Source organism: Phytophthora cinnamomi (assembly GCF_018691715.1).
Source record: "Phytophthora cinnamomi strain GKB4 chromosome Unknown Contig53, whole genome shotgun sequence".
Lineage (NCBI taxonomy): Eukaryota > Oomycota > Peronosporomycetes > Peronosporales > Peronosporaceae > Phytophthora > Phytophthora cinnamomi.
Genome location: NW_027150986.1, coordinates 400,498 through 424,509, shown reverse-complemented (window position 1 = coordinate 424,509; position 24,012 = coordinate 400,498). Strand labels below are relative to the sequence as shown.

At 55.1% G+C, this 24,012-nt stretch overlaps 12 protein-coding genes across 14 annotated transcripts; 8 read left to right on the top strand and 4 right to left on the bottom strand.

Annotated features, from left to right (window-relative positions):
• Window positions 1–547: 547 nt before the first annotated feature.
• IUM83_00138 (putative alpha-1,3-mannosyltransferase) lies at window positions 548–5,592 on the top strand (the record flags this gene model as incomplete). The annotated part of the gene is made up of 5 exons (XM_067923881.1): window positions 548–3,400; window positions 3,485–3,729; window positions 3,800–3,940; window positions 4,012–4,068; window positions 4,215–5,592. The coding sequence occupies 5 exons, from the start codon at window positions 548–550 to the stop codon at window positions 5,590–5,592; spliced, it is 4,674 nt and encodes a 1,557-aa protein (XP_067788679.1).
• A 163-nt stretch (window positions 5,593–5,755) lies between these two features.
• On the bottom strand, window positions 5,756–7,413 carry IUM83_00137 (myosin heavy chain; the record flags this gene model as incomplete). The annotated part of the gene is made up of 3 exons (XM_067923880.1): window positions 5,756–6,732; window positions 6,794–6,903; window positions 6,986–7,413. The coding sequence occupies 3 exons, from the start codon at window positions 7,411–7,413 to the stop codon at window positions 5,756–5,758; spliced, it is 1,515 nt and encodes a 504-aa protein (XP_067788677.1).
• Window positions 7,414–7,880: 467 nt separating this feature from the next.
• On the top strand, window positions 7,881–9,146 carry IUM83_00136 (CAMK/CDPK protein kinase; the record flags this gene model as incomplete). 2 transcript variants are annotated; one of them, XM_067923879.1, is made up of 1 exon in its annotated part: window positions 7,881–9,146. In XM_067923879.1, the coding sequence occupies one exon, from the start codon at window positions 7,881–7,883 to the stop codon at window positions 9,144–9,146; it is 1,266 nt and encodes a 421-aa protein (XP_067788675.1). The 2 variants fall into 2 exon arrangements, with proteins under 2 accessions (XP_067788675.1, XP_067788676.1); XM_067923878.1 differs by having other exon boundaries at window positions 8,247–9,146.
• Window positions 9,147–9,229: 83 nt separating this feature from the next.
• Window positions 9,230–10,702, bottom strand: IUM83_00135 (wd repeat-containing protein 61; the record flags this gene model as incomplete). The annotated part of the gene is made up of 7 exons (XM_067923877.1): window positions 9,230–9,325; window positions 9,394–9,472; window positions 9,550–9,642; window positions 9,793–9,806; window positions 10,051–10,378; window positions 10,479–10,591; window positions 10,685–10,702. 7 exons carry the CDS (start codon window positions 10,700–10,702, stop codon window positions 9,230–9,232), a joined length of 741 nt encoding a protein of 246 aa, XP_067788492.1.
• Window positions 10,703–10,824: 122 nt separating this feature from the next.
• Window positions 10,825–11,858, top strand: IUM83_00134 (Carbohydrate esterase; the record flags this gene model as incomplete). The annotated part of the gene is made up of 4 exons (XM_067923876.1): window positions 10,825–11,160; window positions 11,236–11,400; window positions 11,464–11,625; window positions 11,703–11,858. 4 exons carry the CDS (start codon window positions 10,825–10,827, stop codon window positions 11,856–11,858), a joined length of 819 nt encoding a protein of 272 aa, XP_067788678.1.
• Window positions 11,859–11,980: 122 nt separating this feature from the next.
• IUM83_00133 (neutral zinc metallopeptidase) lies at window positions 11,981–12,358 on the bottom strand (the record flags this gene model as incomplete). The annotated part of the gene is made up of 1 exon (XM_067923875.1): window positions 11,981–12,358. One exon carries the CDS (start codon window positions 12,356–12,358, stop codon window positions 11,981–11,983), a length of 378 nt encoding a protein of 125 aa, XP_067788671.1.
• A 154-nt stretch (window positions 12,359–12,512) lies between these two features.
• On the top strand, window positions 12,513–12,954 carry IUM83_00132 (Crinkler (CRN) family protein; the record flags this gene model as incomplete). The annotated part of the gene is made up of 2 exons (XM_067923874.1): window positions 12,513–12,812; window positions 12,871–12,954. 2 exons carry the CDS (start codon window positions 12,513–12,515, stop codon window positions 12,952–12,954), a joined length of 384 nt encoding a protein of 127 aa, XP_067788670.1.
• Window positions 12,955–14,645: 1,691 nt separating this feature from the next.
• IUM83_00131 (Zinc ion binding protein) lies at window positions 14,646–15,181 on the bottom strand (the record flags this gene model as incomplete). Of its 2 annotated transcripts, none has more annotated exons than XM_067923872.1 (3): window positions 14,646–14,700; window positions 14,801–15,030; window positions 15,107–15,181. In XM_067923872.1, the coding sequence occupies 3 exons, from the start codon at window positions 15,179–15,181 to the stop codon at window positions 14,646–14,648; spliced, it is 360 nt and encodes a 119-aa protein (XP_067788673.1). The 2 variants fall into 2 exon arrangements, with proteins under 2 accessions (XP_067788673.1, XP_067788674.1); XM_067923873.1 differs by having other exon boundaries at window positions 14,646–14,697.
• A 131-nt stretch (window positions 15,182–15,312) lies between these two features.
• IUM83_00130 (m7GpppX diphosphatase) lies at window positions 15,313–16,692 on the top strand (the record flags this gene model as incomplete). Its single annotated transcript, XM_067923871.1, has 6 exons — window positions 15,313–15,675; window positions 15,747–15,910; window positions 15,986–16,079; window positions 16,157–16,254; window positions 16,329–16,456; window positions 16,538–16,692. The coding sequence occupies 6 exons, from the start codon at window positions 15,313–15,315 to the stop codon at window positions 16,690–16,692; spliced, it is 1,002 nt and encodes a 333-aa protein (XP_067788672.1).
• Window positions 16,693–17,054: 362 nt separating this feature from the next.
• IUM83_00129 (Nucleoredoxin) lies at window positions 17,055–17,558 on the top strand (the record flags this gene model as incomplete). The annotated part of the gene is made up of 1 exon (XM_067923870.1): window positions 17,055–17,558. One exon carries the CDS (start codon window positions 17,055–17,057, stop codon window positions 17,556–17,558), a length of 504 nt encoding a protein of 167 aa, XP_067789195.1.
• Window positions 17,559–19,019: 1,461 nt separating this feature from the next.
• Window positions 19,020–21,341, top strand: IUM83_00128 (Glutamate carboxypeptidase; the record flags this gene model as incomplete). The annotated part of the gene is made up of 1 exon (XM_067923869.1): window positions 19,020–21,341. One exon carries the CDS (start codon window positions 19,020–19,022, stop codon window positions 21,339–21,341), a length of 2,322 nt encoding a protein of 773 aa, XP_067789196.1.
• A 175-nt stretch (window positions 21,342–21,516) lies between these two features.
• IUM83_00127 (m7GpppX diphosphatase) lies at window positions 21,517–22,867 on the top strand (the record flags this gene model as incomplete). The annotated part of the gene is made up of 6 exons (XM_067923868.1): window positions 21,517–21,861; window positions 21,935–22,098; window positions 22,171–22,264; window positions 22,331–22,428; window positions 22,504–22,631; window positions 22,713–22,867. The coding sequence occupies 6 exons, from the start codon at window positions 21,517–21,519 to the stop codon at window positions 22,865–22,867; spliced, it is 984 nt and encodes a 327-aa protein (XP_067789199.1).
• Between the last annotated feature and the right edge of the window lie 1,145 nt (window positions 22,868–24,012).

The following is a 24,012-nucleotide window of genomic DNA, read 5'->3' as shown; positions in this document are numbered from 1 at the left end:
AGAGTCAACTATATCAAGACCAAGAGGAAGCCGACCTGTTGTGGGGATCAATCGTTACCGGGATCTTCTTCCTCGATCGGAGCTCGGAGCTTTGGGGATCCATCACGAAGGACGAGCGTGACGGAGGAACCTCACACTGCATAAAGGCATCCGATGTCATACTTCGTAAAAGGTGATCCAACACGCCAAGGCAACACAATACGTCATTACCGTTCTGGATTACGTGTCCGTTGAGGCAGCCGAGTTATGTTTGGTCACAAGGAGGAAGTGGCTGGATCGCCGGAAGCCGTTGGGCGACTATTTGACATCAGTGAGCAGATCAAAGATAATCAGCAAGGCAACCATAGCCAAGGCAATCAAGAATGCGGCAACAGGCGCCGACCCGAAGGAATACCCATCGCACTCACTGGGGCATGCGCATTGTTGGCAGCCGGATAGTCGAAAAACTCTGGTTGGTGGAACTCTTTGATAGAAAACTTCAGCCAAATAGTAAATGAGGCGTTCGCCTCAAATAACCTTCAGTGAAAGATCCCAATCAAGAAGCGTAATGGGGCTCGAGGACGCGAGCCGCGGCGCGCTTTGGGCGGCGGCGTTCGGGCTTCGCGGGGACGTTCGGGTGGCGCAGCGTGAGCGCTACGAGCGGCTGAAGCAGCACCTGGTGTTCCAGATCGACTCAGCGGGCGCGACGGACCCGCTGAGCGCCATCGCGGCGGCTTCAAGCAGCAGCAGCGGCAGTGACAGTCACGGCTGGGGCCAATATTTCACGGACGAGGGTCTACTGGAGGAGATCAACACGGACCTGGACCGCCTGTTCCCGGCTGGCAACGAGGGCTTCTTCCAGAACGAGCTCTACCTCGGCACGCTGCGCCACGTGCTGTTCGTGTGGTGCCGCCTGCACCCGGACGTGGCCTACCGCCAGGGTATGCACGACGTGGTGGCCGTGGTGCTCTACGCCCTCCTGCAGCCGCAAGAGCAACAGGAGGCGGAGGTCTCCGAGGTGAAGACGCTCTGGCAACACGCCGAGGCGGACACGTTCCTGGTCTTTGAGGCAGTCATGCTGTTCCTGAAGCCGTTCTACGAGATCGTCAAGACGAGGCCGGATGTGGTGACGGGGACGGCGACGAGGGATGGCAGTCGACTGTTCGACAACTTCACGTTGAAGGAGAATGGCGCCGGCAACGCGGCGTACGGACTGCAGACGAAGGACGGCGGCAAGCAGCCAGCGCTGCATCGACTGTGCCACCATGTGCAGTATGAACTACTGCAGCAGAAGGACCCGCAGCTGTACTATCACTTGCAGAATTTGGAGATCGTCCCAGAGACGTACTGCTTACGCTGGATCCGCTTGCTGTTCGCGCGAGAGTATGCGCTGAAGGAATTGCTGTGCGTTTGGGACGCGATGATTCTGGATGCGAATCGGGCGACGATTGACTTCCCCAAGATCAACATGACGGACAAGTCGGACAACGACTTGCTTCAACTGCCCAAGTTGATCACGAACAATGAGGACGCGTCGTGGGTTGGTTTCCCGCTGCTGCGTTATATCTGCGTCGCGAGGTTGCTGCAGATGTCATCTCAGCTGCGGCAGTCGGATAATACGGGCTGCTTGCGGCTTCTGATGCGTGCATATCAAGAGGAGGAAGCCAGTGGCACTGGAGTGGAGGGGAAACCACGAGCACTGGAATTGACGAGGTTTGCCAAAATCTTACAAGACCCACTGATTGAAGAAAACCAGCGCATCCAGAGTGGTGTCGCCTCAAGTGTCAATGGAGAGGTGAATCCCAATGGTAAGTCGGATGAGGTGGAAGTTGTCCAGTTTCAAGAAGGCTCGCTTGGTATCATCCTGACGGCGGCTGGGGCTCCTTTTGAAGATCGCTTGGCTGTAAAATCTTTCACGAAAGATCCAACTAGAAGCGATGGTGTCGGTCAGGCAGAGGCTAGCGGCAAAGTGCACCTTGGTGATCTACTCCAGTCGATTAACGGTGTACCTATCGTGGGAGTGACAACAGAAGAAGTAAAGCGCCGACTTCAGCTGATCGACCGTCCGATTTACATGGGATTTTGTCATTGTTCCGATGCTTATGGTGACGTCGATGCCGCCACTTCTGACGTATCGGAAGCCTTCGACGCCTCTAATTCTGCAAATTCTTCATTGACCTCAGATGCCGCATTGGCCGAGCTCGTGCAGCCCGTGTTTTTACCTGGCGAACTCTGCTACGCTAACGTCGAGACTAGCATGCAGCAGCTCGTGCTCTCGCACGATGGATCATGCCTGTCTCACTATATTAGCGGGAAGCTATTTATCACGAACTATCGATGCTTTTTCACGCGCTTGCTCGGTCGCGGAGAAATTGGCTGGCAGATTCCGGTCCTCTCGATAGCCTCAATTGACCGTGTTGACCCTCGTGCGATTCCATCGGGATCGGGGCCTGCTGGTCTTTCACTGGACAATGTGCAAGTAGCCCTCGGTTTTGCCCCAGATGACTCGTACAAGGTCGTTATTCGATGCAAAGACACTCAGGTGGCGCGACTATCTATTGCAGACAACGGCGAGTACAGTAAGCTTGTGAAGTGTCTGAGTTTCCTGGCGTTCCCGAAAAGTTTGCTGGATGCGTTTTGCTTCGCATATTCTCCAACTGTAGCGCCATCAGAAGAAGTGCAATTTGACATTCGCCAGGAATATGGGCGAATCGGCTTGCTTTCATTGCCAGACCACTTGCGCTGCATTGATCAGTCTCCGAAGTACACTCTCTGTGATACGTACCCGCGCCATATTATTGTGCCTGCCGATATATCGGACGTTCGCCTAAAAGCTGCAGCAGCGTTCCGGTCACACCAGCGACTACCTGTCGTGAGTTGGATTCATCGCAGTAACGGAGCCACGATTGTTCGGTCGAGCCAACCGCTTGTGGGTTTCAAGTCAGCACGTAGTGGGGAAGACGAACTGCTTGTCCAATTGTTGTGCTGTTCGAGTAACAAGAAAGCATTCGGACGCTACGTGATCATGGACGCTCGTAGCCAACTTGCTGCGGTTGGCAATAAGGCAATGGGTAAAGGCACGGAGATCTCCAGCAACTACCGCGGGGCTAAACTCATTTTCATGAACGTCGAAAACATTCACTCGGTGCGGCAGTCGCAGCTCGCACTTGCAGCAATCTTTGAGCCCAGGAAAAGCGCAAGTGAAGATACGTCAAGTAGCTTTTACGGGCGAATTGACAGCTCCGGTTGGCTACGCCATGTTCGACTCGTTCTTAAGGCATCGGTGGAGTTGGCGCACACGGTCAACAATGGTGTATCTGTGCTGACGCACTGTAGCGATGGCTGGGACCGTACGGCACAAATGGTAGCATTGGCGGAGCTCATGCTGGATCCGTACTACCGTACCCTACGAGGATTCCAGGTACGTATTTGCTACCCTGGTTTGTGCGTTTCTTCACAGTTCATGTTTCATTTGCTGACGCCAATGATGCAATGCATCGGACAGGTACTAGTTGAGAAGGAATGGTGTAGCTTTGGCCACCAGTTCGCGTTGAGAAGCGGCCACGCTCGCAGTGATGTCTCCAACGAACAGCGCTCGCCCGTGTTCCTGCTCTGGTTGGACTGCGTCTGGCAGTACATTCGTCAGTACCCAACGGAGTGCGAGTTCAACGAGAGTTTTCTACTCACTCTTGCTGACCACGTCTACTCGTGCAAGTTTGGGACGTTCATGTTCGACTGCGAGCGCCAACGGTGAGCTTCTCGCTGGAATAGCTGTCGAATACCTCTGAAAACGCGTATCTCACTATCACTGCCGCAACAGGAAGGACTTCTTCGCCAAGCACCGCGTGTTCTCTATCTGGAGCGAGATCAACAGTCAGAGCGAGCGCTTCACGAACCACATGTACGCGCCCAGCGAGCAGGCCACCGTGCTGTCGCCCAGCACGCTCTCCAAGAACATCAAGTGCGTCCCAACCCCACGTCGCCCCTTCGCCGCTAATGCATCTCTAACACGCTCGCTCTGTCGTGCTGCAGACTGTGGAAGGGCTACTTCTGCCGCTGGGATCCGACGGTCATCCCTCCCGTCCCCGCGTTCCAAAGTTACTGACCTCGTCCTCGTCCTTCCTAAACCAATATGTAGCCATGTCTTTCTCGTCGTGGTTCGTCTACATTTCTTGCACAATCTGATACAGCTGCGATGGTATAACATTTGACAATCAGCGGCGACCTTGTCGTAGCGGGACGCGTATCATCATGGCGCTGCCTCCTCCGCCGGCGCTGGCCGCCGTGGCGGCCCCCTGGGTGCTCATGTTCATCTTCGTGGTCTGGGCGTTTGTGCGCGGCTTGAGCTGTTCAGTCCCTCGTGTTGCGCGCGTCTCCGGAGAGACCAGGGGCCTGCGTGTGGGCTTCCTGCATCCGGACTTCGGCATCGGCGGTGCTGAGAACCTCGTGGTGAACGCGGCGGTGGCGCTGCAGCAGCGTGGCGCCCACGTGACCGTGTTCACGGCCCACCACGACGTGAGCCACTGCTTCGAAGAGACACGGGGTGACGGCCCGCTCGCGAAGCACGTGCGCGTGCACGGCGACTGGCTGCCGCGCACGATCCTGGGCAAGCTCTACGCGTTCTGCGCGGTGGTGCGCGTGCTGTTCGTGACGCTGTGCGTGGCGCTGTACTACATCAACGACCTGGACGTGTTCGTGGTGGACCAGGTGTCCATCTCCATCCCGTTCCTGCGCGCGCTGGGCAAGCCCGTGCTCTTCTACGGACACTTCCCGGACAAGCTGCTCTGCATCCGCTCCGACTCGCCCTGGAAGCGGCTGTACCGCGTGCCGCTGGACTTCCTGGAGGAGATCACCACGGCGGCGTCGGATATCATCGTGGCCAACAGCAAGTTCTCACGCGGGGTCTTCCAGGAGGTCTTCCCGCGTCTGCAGTCCAAGAAGCTGGGAGTGCTCTACCCACCCGTGGACGTCAAGGCTTACAAAGCTACTGCCAAAGCTGAGGTGGAACGCGACTCGGGTCTGTTTGTGTCACTGAACCGCTTTGAGCGCAAGAAGAATGTGGCTCTGGCCATTGAAGCACTCGTGGAGCTGCGCAACAGGCTGCCAAGTGAGGAGTTCCAGCGGGTCAAGCTTATTGTCGCCGGAGGGTACGACCCGCTCAACACCGAAAACAAGGAGCACCTGATTGAGCTCCAAGATGTGGTAGCCAAGCACGGTCTTGGAGAGCACGTGGAATTCCGCACGTCTGTTTCGAACTCCATGAAGCTTGAGCTGCTGCGCAAGGCCCATGCCATTCTGTACACTCCCGACCGCGAGCACTTTGGCATTGTCCCTGTGGAGGCCATGGCCTGCGGTACTCCCGTTGTGGCCGTGAGTTCTGGTGGCCCTCTCGAGTCCATCGCGGACGGTGAGACGGGCTTCTTGTGCCAGCAGAAGCCCGAGGCGTTTGCGGAGGCCATGGCAGAGCTCTGCGGACCCAAGAACAGCGTCCGGGTTGTCGAGATGGGCGCTTGCGGCAGACTGCGTGCTCAGAAATTGTTTTCTTTGGAAACCTTCGGCGACACTCTGCTCGAGCTTGTAAACGAGGCAGTGTACGGCGAGAAGGTAGCGTAGAGATGGAGTAGCTAGTGGAACGAATAGGCGCTAGCGTTTAGTGTCTATAGATGAGAATTCGTCTTATACGTTATCCGACGGGAACTTGGAATCAAATGCTATGAAGACGTGTAGCGTGTTGTGAAGATACCTTGCCAAGCATGCTGGAAAGGTGTGCAGTAAGTTAGCAACTCCCGCAGAACAGCGCTTTGCAGAAGTGCGCGAAGCTAGATGGCTGACGACTGCGGCGTTTGAGAGATCGCCTGGAGCAACTTGATGAGGAGACGGAGGACAACCGACTGTCCATCTCGCGGCACTGCGTCACGTACTTTTGCAACATGGGCGCGTTCTCGTAGTAATGTCTCGAGTCGAAATGCGTTGGCCGCACACGGTCTCGGTTCATCAGCTCCTGCACAGGTAGCGTGCCAGAATCGGCGTGACGGGACTTGGGGTTTACTGCTGGGAGCTTCAGGTAGCGGCAAATGGAGTTACACCGATGCGATGATAGGAATTTCTGGAAGCCAAGAACACCGAGGTTGCCTTTGCCGAAGTCGTGTCCGTTGAGTGTGTGGATCTGAGGGTCTGTGTACAGATCACCTACTCCCTGAATATCCACAGCCAGCAACTCGTGGTTCGAGGCCTCGTAGGTGAAGTGCGAGAAGGCTTGAGGCGTGTTACGCTCGTCGTCACTCACCGACCCGAAATTATTGTTGTGTTTCCGGTACTCGCCCGGGATGTAAGCCTCCACAGCGCACAGTGCACCATTTCGCTCGGGTAGCTCTAACACCCATGCCGGGATGAACTCGACGCGCTTCGGTGGCGTGTACGAGTTGTACACTTGCGCGTAGTGAGCGCAGTGGGCCTGCAGCTCGATATCTCTGAAATACGTCTGCGGGTCTTCATCCGGGTCGATGGCCAACTTGGCCACATAGCTGCCCGTGTAGCAGCCATCATTGGACAAACTCGCAGAGCTCTCCGTGCTGAGATCCTGCAAGTGATACACTATCCGCAAGCTTCCCTTGCTAAACGGTGTCTCATCCAAATTGATGCACACCTGGGTGCTGCTCCACTGACGGGTAGCGTAGTTGAACACGTGCTTGATAGCAAGCTCTGGGCTGATCTCGCGGAAGTCCGGGGCGTGCGGCACAATCAGCGGCAAGCCTGCAACCACACTTCAAGTCAGTCTCTTTAATAGACTCCCTGAACCATCAGATCCACGCACCTTCCGTCCGTCGGAACGACATGCGTCTCCTCTGCGTGACCGTGTTCTGTGTGCTGGACGCCGGCGCCAGCGACGAGAACGTGAGTTCGTCCACGATGGCACATTTGCGTCTGGACAGCAGCAACAACAACTGCGTCAGGGCCTGCCCCGCCAGCAACCCAAGCACCCTCCCCTCCATCTATATCTACACACCGTTCGTACTCGTCCTCGGTGATGAACCCCTCGTCGCACAGCGCACGCAGCGTCGAGATGCGCGCCAAGATGCTGTCCTGCAGGTTGCCGGCGATCTCCCGCGTGCGCTCGAACTGCACGGTGTCGACGCTGTCCACGCTGCTGCGACGCACGCTGCGACTGCGGCTGGAGCCCACGCTCCACACGTACTGCTGCGAGGCCGTGTCGTCGTCGTCGTCGCTGCTGTCGCTGCGCTCGCCCGCGTCCTGGTGGAAGAGCTTGGCCTTGCGCTTCTCCGTGGGCGTGGCGGCCGACACCGTGTGGTAGAACCAGCCTCCGCCGCCGTTGCAGCCGAGCGCCTTGGCCTCCCCCGTCTGCTGGCCGCCGCACGACGCGCGGCGGGGCGGCGGCGTCATGGACACCGGCGCTCGCGTCGCCATCAAGGCCATCGATGGAGCTGAGCGTCGGCTCGAAAAAGATCAGCGCGAAACTGCTGCGCGCCTCGCAGAACGGAGACTGAGCTGAGCCCAAGGAAGCGCTGGAAGATATACTACTCCGGTCTCTGCCGCTTGACTTCAACGAGGAGGCACACGGCACCGAGATGAGCCGCCGAGTGGCGAGTCAGATACTAGTCAGAGCGCGTAGTGAAAGCGCGTCTGATTGGCCAGGGATGGTTTTATGATTTAGAAAGAACTGCGTTTCGAGACACGTGATTGGCCAGGAATGTTATGTAACGCGCTGACTAAGCCCTGGGTGTGGTGCACTTCACAAGTTGAAGCCGGGGGGTTGCGCCGGTCCTCATGGGGTTTCGTCGATCGGCTCCGTATCCCAAGCTCTGCGAGCGTGGACCAATCCGCCGGCCGCCACCCAGTGCCAAAGCGGCGTCGAAGCAGCAACGACGCAGTTATCTGCGATCATGGCCGACCTGCCGCTGCTGGGCGCCAAGGTCTCCGCTAGCGGCCACGGCGTTGACACAGTGCTGCCGAGCGAGTTCGTCGTGGCTGCACGCGTCAAGTGCGCGCGCTTCGTTCCACGCTGGGTGGCCAAGCGCCGCTGGGTCGTGTTGCGTGGCTCCAAGTCGCCGATCCTGAGTGTATACCGCCAGGACCCTCGTCGCCTTCAGCCCTGCACTCCGCTGCGGATGCTACTGCTCGGAGAGGACACCCGCCTGCGGGTCGTCGGGGAGAGGCGCCTCGTGCTCGTGAGCTCGAGAGTGCGCAAGGACGACACGCTGTCCGTGGAGTTCGAGACCGCCGAGCAGCGACAGCTCGCGCTCGACGTGCTGAGTCGATGGGTCGCGCTCGCAGTGCTGCTGCAACGCCTGTCGGCCCACGAGAGCATCGCCAAGGGCCCCAACTCGGCGGTATACTTGTGTCACGACTGCGACGATCCGGCAAAGCAGTTTGTGCTCAAGCGAGTGCATCGCTCCCGCTGCCATGACGAACTTCGCCTCACTGCGCGCCTGATGGCGTTGAGTCGGGAGAACCGGGAGCTGGGACGGCTCCTCCCTCAGTATTCTTTCTTGTTCGAAGACAACAAGGCCAAGTGTGTGACCATTGTCATGAAGTACTACTCAGGGGGCTCACTTGCTGATCGAATTCAAGACCGCGGGCCGTTGTCCGAAACAATAGCGTGCAACGTGTTGATCGCACTGTGCCGTGCACTGCACTTGCTGCACGAAAATCAGGTGCTGCATTTGGATGTGAAAGCTAGTAATATCCTCTTCGACGACGAACAGAGCGGCAATTTCGGCGACTTGAAGCTTGTGGATTTCGGGAGTGGTGTGTGCTTGAACAACAGCTACCAAGACAGTATCGACAACTCGGAGAAAATGGCAAGTTCGGGTACCTATGGGTGCATGGCGCCTGAACGCTTTCGAGGTTGTTGCGGCCCGGAAGCAGACGTCTATGGCGCTGGTATCGTACTCTATCACATGTTGTCGGGCGTTATCCCATTCTCTGGTGCCGATACTTACCAGCTTCTGGCGCGCAATATGCTGGGCGATGTGAATTTCGAGGAGAAACAGTGGGGACTCGTGTCGCCTCAGCTGAAAACTCTCACCGCTCGGATGCTCGAAAAGAGCCCTGCCAAAAGGATCACGCTCGTGGAGATACTGAACTCGCCTTGGCTCTCTCTTGAACCCGAGTCCATCGATGCTACAATGCCCGAAGTTGAGCCCTAGTATTTATCATCCAAATGAAGTTCATTTCTACCGCGTCGAAGTACTCGCATGTCACTAATCTCTCCCCAGTCCTTGCAAAATGCTTAAGCGGACGTGGCAGTCTCGTATACTTGCAACAGTGCATCATCACCGCCCGACACGAGTCGAGAGCCTGACGAGTTGTACGCAACGCTCCAGACCTAACAAGCACGTGCTCTTGTCAAATAATGTTTTCAACGAAAACTGAATGATATGTGCGAGTATTTACCTGGTCAGTGTGCGTGTCGAAGGTAGTCAAACAACGTCGCGTGCCAATGTCCCAAATCTTCACACGCCGGTCCGCACCACTGTCACCAACATTCAAGCAAGATGAACACTCCATTAGACACCAAATCAAACTGCAACAGACATACAAGCAACGTACCCCGTAGCAAACTGAGTGCCATCGGGCGAGCACGCGACACTTAGCACCCACGAGACGTGTCCGGACAAAGTGGCAACAGCGTTGTCATGAGCGCTGCACGCAGGAAGAGTAAACCCAACAGTTAGCAACGTTGTGACCCCATGAGAAAAGCAAAACAGCAACGTACACATCGTAGACATTGACGTGCATGTCATCCGAAGCAGCAAACAGCTTTCCGTCCGGGGAATACGCAACCGAGCGCACCGGCTTAGTTCGGTCTACAATTGTCAGCAAAATCGCACCTCGTGAGATCCATCGTTCCATGCCGTCACCACCTGCCATCCCAGTCAAACCTTCGTATTTGTGGACCAGCGACCCCGTCTCAACATCATACACGCCGACGAAGCCATCGAATCCACCGCACGCAACATGCTTTCCATCGGGGGACTGCGACACAGAAAACACATCACATCAGCACACCTCCAAACAAAAACAACCCTCCCAATCTCCCAGCACACGTACGTAAGCCACGCTTAGCACGAACTTGGCCTGCGTAGAGATTTCCTGCGCGATTTTCTCCGTCTCGATGTCGAAGAAGTTGATCTTCCCCTGCTGGCTGCCGGACACGAGCTTGGTCTCGTCGGGGCTGTAGGCCACCTGCCAGAGCTCGCCGGGGCCGGCATCAATGGTCTTCTCCACGGCGCCCGTCGAGAGGTTGAGCACTCGCAGCTGGCAGTCCAGTGAGCTGGTGACGGCGTGTGTACCAGCCTTGTTGCCCACGATGGAGATCGTGCCCAGCACGTGGCCCGGATACTGCTGCGAGATGGACACGGCGTCCTCCGTCACGTCCCTGTAGGAGCAGCAATAGCAACAGCAACCGTCAGACACCATAGCAACCTCCACCCTCCCTCCCTCGCTATTGTCATATTCCACAGCTCCGTTGCACGCACCAGGACTTGGCCACCTCGTCCACGGACCCGGTCAGAATCTTGTCATTGGACGTCCAGAACGTGCTCCAGATGCCGTCGCTGTGGGCGTTCGGGAACTGAATGGAGGCGCGGTACTGCGCACAGGACACGGCAAGGCACACAGGAGGTTAGTCACGCAGCTACAGGCAGCTATTAAATGCAGGAACAGGCTCCAGAGGCCCACGTACGTTCGCTCGTGCCGCCATGGTCGCCAGCACTATTGCAATGGCTTGGGGGAGGACGTAGACGTACTTAAGAGGGAAGTGTACATAGTACCGTAATCGATCGGATTATGACCTCGGGTATCAGATCAGTTGACATTCTGACGATGCTGCGCCGCTCGCTGCCGCTGCTGGGCGCGTATGGCTGGAAGGAGGTGGCGTACGTGACGGAGGCGCCGCATGTCTTGCAGGCGCTGGACATTGCAATCCCCCGCAGGATTCCTCCTCGCGCCAAGCTGCCTACGTGCGTGTTCGTGCATGGCGGGTCGTGGCAGCGTGGGGACAAGAGCGGCGGACTGAACCAGGACATCGACGAAGCGTTCGTGCGCGCTGGATGCCTCGGGGTCTCGGTGAACTATCGGTTGTCGCCGGAGGTTCAATACCCAGAGCATGTGAAGGACGTTGCTGCTGCCGTGATGTGGTTGCACTGGAACATTGCAAAGGTGGTGGATGGAGTTTTGAATGGAGCTGGATTGGCGAAATGGAGCGACTGACGAGCTGGGGTTTTGCGACGGCAGTTTGGCGGTGACCCGGACAAGTTGGTACTGGTGGGGCATAGTGCAGGCGCGCACTTGGTTATGCAGATCCTGGCTGACCCGCAGTATTTGAAAGAAGCGGGGCTGGAGCAGCCGGTGGACACGTTCGTGAGAGGAGCAGTGGGCATCTCGGGCGTCTACAACATCGTACGCCTCGCCAACACGTCATTCTACGGGACGCTTGTGACGAATCCCCCGTTTGGTGAGCAGGTTGAGCAGTGGCGAGAGGCGTCGATAGGGATGACAGTCACCAGAATCGGGTCCACCTCGCCACTGATCAAAATGCCGTTGCTGCTGGTGAATGCCCAAGAAGACTTTCACTTCCAAGAAGATGCACAGGAGCTGGAACGATGGTTAGGCGCCGCAGGAAACGTACGTATCACAGCGCTTTGGGAGACCTTGGCTACTTTTGCCTCCACTAACCATTGCCGCGTTCCCAACTAATGCAGACCAGTATCCAGCGGCATGTCATGCCCAACTGCAACCACTTCACAATAGTCCAGCATCTCGCCAAGGACGATGCCGATACCAACCAGACCATGCGACTCATCAAAGATTTCGTATCGGACGTTGCCGACCCCGACGAGATCGCTCCTCTGCTCTAAATCAAACTCTCAGCTCTTCAACTAGAATAAAAACTCGACCACCCCCTCAACGACAACTTGCAATTCTGTACGTGCCATTGACGTCTCGATTTTATCTGTGCGTCCTCTGTTCTGCGGCTCGCTCAGACCTGCTTCCGGTCCGTGAAGGCGCGCATGACGCAGCCGGAGCCGGCCTTGGCCGCCAGCTTCTGGTGCCACTCCAGCATGGCCGCGCTCTGCGACGCCATCCCCAGGAAGCGCATGATATACTTCATGAGGTTGTCCTCCAGCGCGTTGCTGAGCGAGTCGATGGCGCGCTGCATCTCGCCCTTGTTGCAGGCCAGCAGCGCCGTCATCACCACCTGCGCGTTCTCCGTCTTCACCGCGTCGCTCTTGGACTGCAGCGGCGGGTCCTCCAGCGCCGCGCGCACCGCCTCCTCGTTCTTGCGCTGGGCCAGCAGCCCCTGCACCTGCGCCGCGCGAGCCTTGACGCCCGCCGCCATCTGAGCCTCGTCCGCCATCTTGACCTTCTCTCTCCTTGATCTGATTGTGTCTGTCGCAAAGAGGGCGTACGATTGACAGGAGCTGATAAAGTCGATACCGTCTTTGAAGGGGGATAGAACTGCTTCAACGTGTTATTACTCCCCATTCCAGAATCTGCCGCCTCAAGGGAAGATGGTGCTACTTGCACTGACTTGTGCAATCGTCGATAAAGCGGGGAGTTTGTTCGGTGTAGAGATCGACGATGGTGCAAAGGTGAGCGAGCTGAAGAAGGCAATCCACAAGAAGAAGATGTACCCATTTCCTGTCGACGAGCTGCAGCTCTTCCCGGCGAAGACGGAGGGTGGTGCAAACGACAAAAAATGGCTCTTGGCTAGCTCCGAAGATGCGGAGAAGCTCGAGAAGGGCGAGAAGACTGCTCTCATTGCAGATTTAACGGAGAAGGACCACGAGCTACAAACAGAGAACCACCTGGTGGACGAGTGGAACAAAATGGATCCTCCATTGCCTCGCTATATTCACGTGCTGGTAGTGCTTCCGGGACATGCATTGGAATCTGAAAACAAAAGGACTAGGAAAAGAATGGAGTGCGAAGTCGCACCTGACGCTTGGATAAAGGCTATCAAGGATGAGCATGTTGCAGCACTACCGTCGAGTTGTGGAGATTTGAAGGAACACCTGCAACGCGCACTTCATGTCAAGGTTCCCATCAATAACAGACTATTCCAGATTGTGTACACTCAGAACACAACAGGAGAGCTATCGGGCATTTTTAACAAACTGTTTGAACGTGAAACGCCTAAAACGTTTTCAGACATTACTGCGGGCATCGTGGGGGGTGTAATCGATCCGATCGGGACTGGCTCCAGTTGCCCTAATGAAGCGACGTATCATCATTTTTGGGATTCCCTCATTGCGATGGTGTTGAGGCTCATGACAAACGGGAGGTATCGTCGCAACAGGAAAGCATCAACTTCTACCGGTCTCATTCGACCCGGTTTGTGCTTCTACTACAAGAACAGCAATGTGTGCGTGTTTCGCGGGGAAGAAAAAGCAAGCGGCGAGTTGCAAGTGCCGCTTACAGAATTGTATAAGAAACTAGAATGGAGATATGACGCTGCGCCATACGTTTTTGGCTACGCTGCTGTGGGGCTGCAAGTGTGCTTGGTAGCTATTCGGAAAAACAAGACGACGGGTCGTGGTGCAATGGCTGAAACCATCGGATCGTACGATTTGGGATGTCTCCAAGGCCGAATGTCGCTGTTTCTTGCCTTGCTCAACATTTCGACTCTCCTTCGACCAGTTGTGGAACTTATCCAGCCACTTGATATACTCGAGTATGGAACTATCGCAGCAGACAATGGTGTGCAGATTGATTTCGGGGAGTACTGTGTTGTGAAGCGATATCCCCCGAGTATGCCAAGTGGCAACATAATTCGCAATCTGGTGGAATTACATGGCCTGCTGAAGACACATTCTGTTCCGAACGTTGTGGAGCTAAAGAAGACAAATATGAAACAAACACGTGACGCTGACACCCATTGGTCGAGCTTCCCCGCCCGAAAACGTCCACCAGCTCCTGACGGCCTTGCGCGACGTACTCAAGACACTAGTGGCACTGCATGCAATCGCTGTGATGCATCGAGACTTGAGGTGGGAAAATGTGTTGAAGTACCAAGACGATGACGAAAAGTGGTTTCTTGTTGACTTCGATGACGGAGCAAAGTCGCCAGCTAAGAAAGTGAATCATTTGAGTCCGCAATCGCACGCTCCCGAGATACTTTCGTCTTCGTCTCACACGGTGAAGGTTGCCATTTGGAGTGTGGGCTACCTCTTGATGACATCACCTGTTCGAGATCTTCCGCCTGAACTGGAGAGTATGAAAGGGCAATGTTTGCAGGTAGCACCGTCAAGCAGACCTACGGCTGAAACACTCCTCAAGGCCGCCGAAAAGCTACTTTATACTTAGTAGTCCGTAAAGGGTGCAGGTGTTAACGTCAAAATTTTCGGTGTCCACGTAACTTGTGCTTGCTTATTATTACTCCTACGTATCAACGCACCATTTGTGGAGGACTCCATCACCACTTGCAGTTTTTGAAAGTTCTGCTCTGCTTCATAGCAATAACGAAGCGGGTGAAAACACATCGATACGCGTGCCATTACAGTAAATAAAGTAGATAGAATATGCTAGAGAGTGGGGAGTCTCCTGCACTCCCCTTGCTAAGAAGCTAGGAATGGTTAGGACACTTGTCTAGACTCCACCTAGCAGCTCTTGTCCGTTGAGTCCATGGTTTGATCGCAGCACCACTACATGATGCTGCAGATAAGAGGAATCGGCACGAAGCCGTACGAGCGATCGCTACTGAAGACAACAGAGGAAACAGCAACACCACACACAGCCACACCGTCAGCAGGAACGGCTCCATTCACAGAACGACAGCAATAACTGCAGCACAACGTACACGACGACCACAGGGCGGCGCTGCAGCAGGATCTGGTTGGGCGCGCCGCACACCGTGCACTGGAACGTGGAGCCGTGCGTCACGTTGCGCACCACGTGCGTCGTGCCGCAGTTGCCACACTTGTAGGGCAGCTCCGTCTGCTGCACGGGCTGGGCCACCGCCATGATATGGCCCTGGTCGTACTGCGCCTGCAGCTGGCGCGCCACCTCCTCGTCGCGCGAAGTGTCATTCTACCATGCCAGCAACCCCAACGTCAGCTCTACCTGCCAATCACAGACACAGCAGCCGCGCAACTACAGTCACTACCTGGATGCTCGTCGAGACCTCGCGAGCCCGCGGGATCTGCGGGTACAGAGGCTTGTCGCCGCCCGGAGTCGCCATCACGTCTTCTTCTTGCTCTTCTTCTTTGCGTCTTGCAGTTTTTTTTTTATCAGGAATCAGAATTACTCAGACGCCGAGTACTGACCAATCAGCGCTCGGTGGCGTCATCCCAATCAAATCGTATCAGAACAATGTGGTTGCTGGAGCTGCTGGGTCAGGTGGAACGTCTGGGCGTGGGCGTGGCGCTGGTGGCGGCCGTGCTGGGCGCGCTGTACGTGTGGCAGCAGTCGGTGGCGGATGTGGGCTCCTCCAAGATGCTGCGCGACTTCAACCTCGTGCGCGTGCTCAAGCGGACGGACACGGAGCTGGCGCTGCTGGGCAATTTCAAGAGCGACAACCACAAGAAGGCGGCGGTGCTCGTCATCCAGACGGCGGTCATGGACTCGAGCACTCTGGATCGACTGCTGGCGGGGATTTCGCTGCATGAGATCCTGGTGAACGACATCTACAGCACGTTCCGGGGAGATGTGGCGCGCGATGTCAAGCCCTATAAGGTACGCGGGTGGCGCGGTGGACGTAGAGAGAGGGGGACAGTGGGCTTATTGAGATTGTGAGTGGCGTTCAGGTGAACTTGATTTACCCGGCGACGGAGCGGCACGTGCGCAAGCACACGGACCAAAACTTCCACATGGTGGTGGAGACCAAGGAGGCGTACAGGATGATCACCAAGCCGTACATCGACAGCATCCCGCCGGAGAACATCGAGTGGGTCTACAATATCTTGGAGCAGTAAGTGTGTGAGCATGGCTGAATGGGTTTGTGCAGATGGTACGCTGACCGGCGGTTGTGTGTTGACAATTCCAGCAAGAGCGAGTCGGAGCGTATTATCTTCGAAGACTCGCACCCGCGCAATGGTTTCATTCTCCTGCCCGACTTCAAGTGGTCGGACCCTTCAAAGGTACTTAGTTTGCGGGTGGTGCGGGTGGCTTGTCGTGCTCAATCCCAACACTTGTTGTTTGCACTGTGCGCTTCCAGTTGGAGTCTCTCTACTGTCTGGCTATTGTTCACGATAAATCGCTTCGATCGCTTCGTGATCTTACTGGGGCACACTTGAAGCTGCTGCGGAACATCAGGTATATATTCCCTCTGTTTCGTTGGTGCAAACTGACGTTAGCGAATCCTGATGTTGAACTTTGCCTGCAAACAGAAATGCCAGCCTGGACGCTTTGAACGAAAAGTTCGGCGCGAATGCAAGCTCGATTCGCATGTACTTGCACTACCAGCCAACGTACTACCACCTTCACGTGCACTTTTCGCACGTTAAACTGACCCAGGGTACGATCTGTCTCTCCTCTTTTTGAGAACTGCTTCTTGGGGTACACAGGGTAATGATGGCCGATGCTTCGTTGTCGACAGGGACGTTTTCGGGCAAGGCTGTGCTTCTGGAGGACGTGATCTATAACCTGTCAGTCAACAGCGATCACTACAAGAATGCGACGCTGTCGTTCGTGGTCGGCGAGATGCAGCACAAGCAACTGTTCGAGCTTTTCCGCGAGAAGCATATCATTTGAAGAACCCGCTAGACACTCCCCGCGTGCAAACTGCGCGTCGCAGCACCACTTCGGTGCACTCCTGAAGACGCTCGCCCGGAATCACGCCTCGTGGGCGTCTTCAGGAGTACTAAAATGTGCTTGCGTTGGAGGTGTAAATATCGTTGCCTGAAATACAACTGCAACATTCGTCTGCAGGTCGCCCCATCTCCTGTCCATACAAATATCAAGTATAACTCCACCGGCGGAACGCCAGCCCTACAACGGCGGAAAAATAACGGTCTGCTGGCGGCACATCGCAGATATTTTCTTCGCCTCGCCTCATTGCACAACTTCCTCCGAGCCTCACAAATCCAGCAGAAGGAATCCTCTCAGCCTCGAAAATGACGCTGCTGGAGAAGCTCTTGGGCTCCACGCTGGTCTCGCGGCGCGGCGAGGCGTCCACGCGCGAGGTGCTAGCGCACAAGTCGGTGGTGGGGCTGTACTTCACGGCCAGCACCTGCCACCCGTGCCGAGCCTTCACGCCCGTGCTGGCGACGGTGTACCGCAACATGACGCTCAACGCGTACAAGTCGCTGGCCATGAAGGACCAGTTGGAAGTGGTGCTGTTGTCGGTCGACCGAAGCTCCGTGGCCTTCCACGACGCGCTGCTGCAGACGCCGTTCCTGGCGGTGCCGTTCCAGAAGCGCGAGGTCGTGCAGGACCTGTGGAAGCGCTACGACGTCAAGACCATCCCAACGCTCATTTTCGTGGACGCCAATGGCGACGTGGTCGAGCGCGAGGGCCGCCGCTTCATCGAGAACAACTACACGGACCTGCGCAAGATCTGGGAGCACTTGGCGCCGTCAATCTCGTCTTCGTCTGGACCGGAGACTACGATCCCATAATCTCGCATTGGCCAGCGGTTTAGGCATTGCCACGGCCGATGGTATTGCTTTTATAAGCACTCGAATTCTATTCATTCTATTTCACTTCGATACCACTTCCTGAGAATTAACATACTTCTTGAAAGGCTAGTAGCCCACTTCCGTGTCGTAATGCCACGGAGAAGAATAGGCGATGGGTCGCAGGTAGCGATGGAACTGCATGTATTTATCATTTGTCCGTCTGCTAGCAGAGGTTCGCGGCCACCACAACTACTTAGCACAACCAAAGTGGTGACGTTTCTTTCAGTCTACGTAGCTGTGAACGGTGGCTGCTGTGATGGAAGTTCTACATGTTCTAGGAGCGATTTCAACTCAATTTCAGACCGCTTTCTCCCTTGTCAAATTTAAACAGACGGCTCATGCTTGAAAGACTTTCTCTGAAAGGTTTTGTGACCAGAGCTCCTCACCACCACGTTAGCACGGCTGGCGGCCGGACAACCATCGCGTCCGGCGGATTCACGGCCACGTCCGGCGGAGCAGTCATTTAGGTCGGAGGACTCAGCATCGCGGGCGACGGAGCAACCATTGCTGGCGGCCCAAGTATCTCGGGGTCACAGGTGGGGCCACCTGTCAGGAGGAGTCACAGTGTCAGGGGGAGGGGAACCATCACCGGAGGCATCACTGCTGTAGACACCGAAGTCAGGGTCACCACTGGCGGAGCGAGGATCTACGACACGGGATCCACAGCAGAGACCCTCACTGTGAAGAACAGCGCCAACCCCCTCGGCAAGGCAATTCTCTACTTGGACTCGACGGCGACCGGTGGATAGGTGGCGATGTGGAGCTTTGGTCACCAAATTACATTTTTCCCGGGTGGAGACAGCACGGTAAAGTGATCGGGAAAGCTCGAGTCAAACCCAAGCGAGTGAAGGAGGCACAGATAAAATACTCGCTTTCGGGAATCTGAAATAGTCGCCAATTGTTACTCCAGTTACGTATTGCGAGCCAACTTCCTCCTTTTGCGTCTTGTGTGACGTAGTGTCTAGCTGCTCCAGTTCACATGTCAGCGTCGTGCGCATGCTCTCAGTTCCAACGATCTGCCTGTGCCAGCACGTCGATCTCACGCGCAAAGTTCATTCAACCTCAGATTGCTCGCTATCGTCCATTTATTCCTCCAAGGAATTCGAGGAAATTCCTCGACACCATGATTGCCAAGCTCGCTTTTTCCCATGCAGTACATGTATCAGCAATAGCAACCACAAAGCTGAAAACAGGACACGCTTCCCTGCGAGCAGCTCCGTTGTCCACGTTGAAGCCCAACGAGCCAATCATGGAGCAGATTCGCACCACTTCAGCCTCTGCCGCTTCACTCATCACGGTCTCACATAGCATCAGCAGCACGGGGCCGATATCATGAGGGGCGGCAGGTTTCTGCCTTCCGCTGCACTCTAGAATCGGCGCCACCCCTGGTCAAGCTCCAGCATGCCTCGAGGTCCCAAATCTGTGGACGACGACGAAGTGTACGGCACCTTCGACGGTCACCCTGCGCTTCAAATCACGAACGCAGCAGACGCCGACAGCTCCACCTTTAGACTCGGTGGCCTGCTGCGCGTAGTTGCTGTTGCGGGACTTGTCTTGCTTGCAGCCGGATACGTGACCAAATCGGGCTCAACCATTAGCACCAATGAAGCAGTTCGTGGGGTACAAGATGCCGCCGCGGCAAATGACGAGGTCGTGCATGAGTTGTCGATAGCTGATCTCCACCAGCAATTTGTTGATAACGTCGACGCCGGCAACATGCGCGAGTACCTTCTCACGTACTCCAGTGTCCCGCACAGCTGCGGTACGGAGCAGGACTACAAGACGGCGCTGTACACGGCCGAGATGTTTGAGTCGTTCGGCATCAAGGCCGAGATGAAGGAGTACTACACGCTCCTCTCGACGCCGATTCGTCGGCGTCTCGCAATCGTGGGGCCTGTGGAGGCTGCGCGCGAGCTGAACCTGACAGAGGCTTCGGTGCCTGGAGACTCCTGCACGAGCGATGATAGTGCGCTACCCCCTTTCGTGGCGTACGCTGCGACTGGAAACGTGACGGCCTCGATTGTGTTTGTGAACTTTGGCAAGCAGGCAGACTTCGAGTGGCTCGTTGCCAACAACGTCACGCTTGAGGGCAAGATCGCCCTTGTGCGGTACGGCGGCAATTTCCGTGGGCTGAAGGCCATGGCAGCCGAGCAGCACGGTATGGTAGGCGTGCTGATCTACTCGGACCCCAAGGAAGACGGCTTCGTCCAGGGCCCAGTATACCCTGAAGGCCCGTGGCGTCCCGAGGGCTCCTTCCAGCGTGGCTCACTGACATACCTTTCACTTGCTGCCGGTGACCCAATGACACCTGGATGGGCCTCCGTGGAGGGCTCGTACCATATTCCGTACGAAGAGGTGGAGACGATTCCCCACATTCCTGCACTGCCGCTGTCGTACGGCCAGGCACAGCACATTCTGCGTAATCTGGGCGGCAAGAAAGCACCTGCATCATGGCAAGGCGGTTTATCACTCCCGAACGGCTATCGCGTTGGCGACGATGAAGAGACTGTGGTGAACTTGGACATTGAGATCGACAACAAGGTGGGCCCTATCTGGGACGTCATCGGTACTATCGAAGGCTCCGAGGAACCCGACGAACTCGTCCTCTTGGGCAACCATCGCGATGCTTGGGTGTGTGGCGCCATTGACCCAAACAGTGGTTCGTCGGTGCTCCTAGAAATCGCTCGCGGTTATGGTGAGCTACTCAAGCAAGGTTGGAAGCCCCGACGTACGCTGATTTTTGGTTCTTGGGACGGTGAAGAGTATGGTCTATTAGGCAGCACCGAATACGCCGAAGAGAACGCCGAGCTCTTCAAGAAGCAGGCTGTAGCGTATCTCAACGTGGACTCCATGATGGGCTCGCTGGTCAGCGCTAGTGCTAGCCCAGCTATCGCTGAGTTTCTTTACCAAACGGCGAAGGACGTTCCGGCGAACAGATTTCACGGCAACGAAACAGAGAAGTCGCTGTACGAGCAGTGGACCAACCAAGCTGCGGCTCGCCGCGAGTTCCTTCACGGCGACGGAACGCTTGGCCCCGAACACTTGATCAGCTTCATGGGATCTGGGTCAGACTACACGGCATTCTACCAACACCTCGGTATCATCTCAGCTAACTTGGGGTTCTCTCTCGCCCGTGCCCCGTATGGTGTCTATCACAGCTCCATGGACAGTATCATGTACTCGGAGCTGTACGCCGATCCAAACTACGCCACTCACGTAGCCACGGCACAATGGTGGGGATTACTCGGACTGCGGCTTGCCGACGACCGCGTGCTGCCGTTTGATTTCACGACGTACGGTTTCGTGATGGTGGAGGATCTGGCAAGGCTGGAGCAGCAGGTTGCAGCGCTCCCTCGCCCCGATGTGGACTTTAGCGAGCTACGTAATGCCATCGCTCGATTCACCGCCAGTGCCAATACCTTCCACGCTCAGCTCTCTGCATTCGTGTCAAATGAGACCCGATCCGATAATGCCGACGCGCTGCATGCCTGGAACAAGAAGCTGGTGTTGCTTGAGCGTCACTTGATTACCAAGGAGGGTCTACCGCACCGCCCCTGGTACAAGCACGTCATCTTCGGTCCCGGATTCTACGAGGGGTATGCCGGAGCTGCTTTCCCAGGTATCTCGGATGCAATTGCGTTCTATGACGACGACGAAACAATCCAAAACCACGTCGATGAGGTGGCCCGTATCGTGAACGACGCTGCCAACTCCTTGCTGTAACAAGAGATCATAGACTTCCTCGTTGAATACCAAAGGTCTCCAATCGACCCACGTTGAAGTAGTCAATAGTCAGCACATTTCGATCGAATTATCGCACACGCCTCAAGAATCTTGAGTTGATATACATCCAACACGAAAGGCATTCCCTGGGCATTATTCCAGCAAGCCCACGGAGATGCTACACCAAGTGGATTACCCGGCCATCACTGCCGCGGTGATAATAGTGGTGCTGAGCGGCTTGTGGTTGTGGAGGCAGTCGTGTGTGGGGGTCGGATCCAAGCGGCTCAAAGATTTCAATCTCGTGCGGGTGCTCAAGCGGACGGACACGGAGCTGGCGCTGCTGGGCAATTTCAAGAGCGACAGCCACAAGAAGGCGGCGGTGCTTGTCCTCCAGACGGCGGCCATGGACTCGGGCAGTTTGGATCGACTGCTGGCGGCGATGTCGCTGCACGAGATCCTGGTGAACGACATCTACAGCACGTTCCAGGGGGACGTGGCACGCGATGTCAAGCCCTACAAGGTAATTAAGACTAACAGCAGAGAAGTTACCGGCGAGAAATAATCTGATAGGAAAAGTGATGGGTGTGACGCAGGTGAACCTGATCTATCCAGCAACGGAGACGCATGTGCTGAAGCACACGGACCAGAACTTTCACATGGTGGTGGAGACCAAGGCAGTGTATGGAGCAATTACAAAGCCCTTTATCGACAGTATTCCTGCGGAGAAGATCGAATGGGTCTACAATATCCTGGAACAGTATGTAACATCGATTTTCTGAGATCATAGCGGCTTCGTGTCGTTTATCTGCTGTGTACATTGTACTTCCAGCAAAAGCGAGAGCGAAAGAATCATCTACGAAGATGCAAGCCCTCGTGACGGATTCATTCTTTTGCCTGACTTCAAGTGGTCCGATCCTGCTAGTGTACGTCGTATAGTGGGATTGACAAGTTATGCTGGGTTCTGACAGTGCTATGTTTCTTTGTGCTAGTTGGAATCGCTGTACTGTCTAGCAATTGTGCACGATCGTTCGCTTCGATCGATTCGTGATCTCACTGCCTCACACTTGAAGCTACTTCGGAATATCCGGTTTGCTTTGGCACCTCGCTTTGCTTTATCGCCATACCTCGTTTCTCATTGATGTTTTGTTGCCACGTCAAACAGAGATGCGAGCTTAACGATTTTGAACACTAAATTTGGAGTGGAACCGAGCTCAGTGCGCATGTACTTCCACTACCAGCCAACGTACTATCATCTGCATGTGCATTTCTCGCACGTCAAAATGACTCTAGGCAAGACCAAGATAGCCTTCCCTGTAGCACCGACTTCGATACGAAACTAACTTTGATAGTAACGTGTATCGATCCACCTAGGGACATTTTCGGGCAAGGCTGTGCTACTGGAGGACGTGATCTATAACCTGTCAGCCAACAGCGACCACTACAAGAACGCGACGCTGTCGTTCGTGGTCGGCGAGATGCAGCACAAAACGCTTTTCGAGCTTTTCAGTGAAAAACGCATCATTTAAAGTTTTCGGGCAAACGCTTAATGGTTGATGAGAACGGCACGCTCATTCGAAGCAGCTAGGAGCCATTTCTATTCTCTGGATTTTATCCAGAGTCCATAGGCGAATGCCACTCGGGTGCTGTTACTGGTTTATCACGTACCCTGTTGAATATGCTCTGTGATGTTGAAGATCTGTCCGTGTTTAATGCCTGCTATTTTGAATAGCTTGTTTGTTTTACAAATTATGCTGCTATGTTGACTCACCCAATTGAGATTGAAATAAATACCTACTGTTTTGCATAGCTTCTAAGCAACGATAATACCTGTGACAAACGATTTATCTGTCGGTTCAAGCGACATCCGTCGGATTTCTCTCTTCTCGAGCAACATTTGTGTTGGAGAATGTTGAAGTTAGGCACTCTTCTGCTTTTTAGACACATGCTTTCTTCTCTCCGTCTTCTCTATGCTCAATCTTCTACATTCGTACATGTCGATGGGATACTGTCGTTCTCTGTCCTAATTCCTCTGTGAGGTCCATTACTCCAACAGAGAACACGTGGTACGGTACAACGCTCACATTCGGCGATCACGGGAAGCGGCACTTTTATCGTTGAGGCTGTGGATATTTTATTTGGTGGACTTGGGAGCCAATGTAGGTAAGTTATGTGCGCAGCATGAGTTTCAATCTGGGAGTGTCAGATAAACTATAGCAGTAGCGCTGTAAATGCTTCAGGAGTATTCTATTCCACTAAACGGAAAATATAGAGAAATTCGATAAATGTGAACTAGCGTGCACCCTGAGCGCGAACGGCATTGTCCGCCGAAAATAAAATAAAAATAAGAGAACGCATGTCATGATCAAGTAAAGGCGAGTGGATTGAACTAAACCTTGACTGCTTTTTGGTAGCACGAAACTTTTCGGATTGCCAGTATTTCTGGATCGAAACGCGCGACTCAGGCTTCGAACATTCAATGATTGGGGTGTAGAATAAAATTACCGACGAATAACCCGGGCAATTTTGGTTCATAGTACGGTCCGCGCGAGCGAACACGTCCGTATTATTGACATAGTCCCTTGTGCAGACCCACATGCATGTCCAGTCTAATCTAGTACTCCAGTGTCAGATTCAAGCAGCGCTATCTCGGAGTGGAGTGTGACTGGTAAAA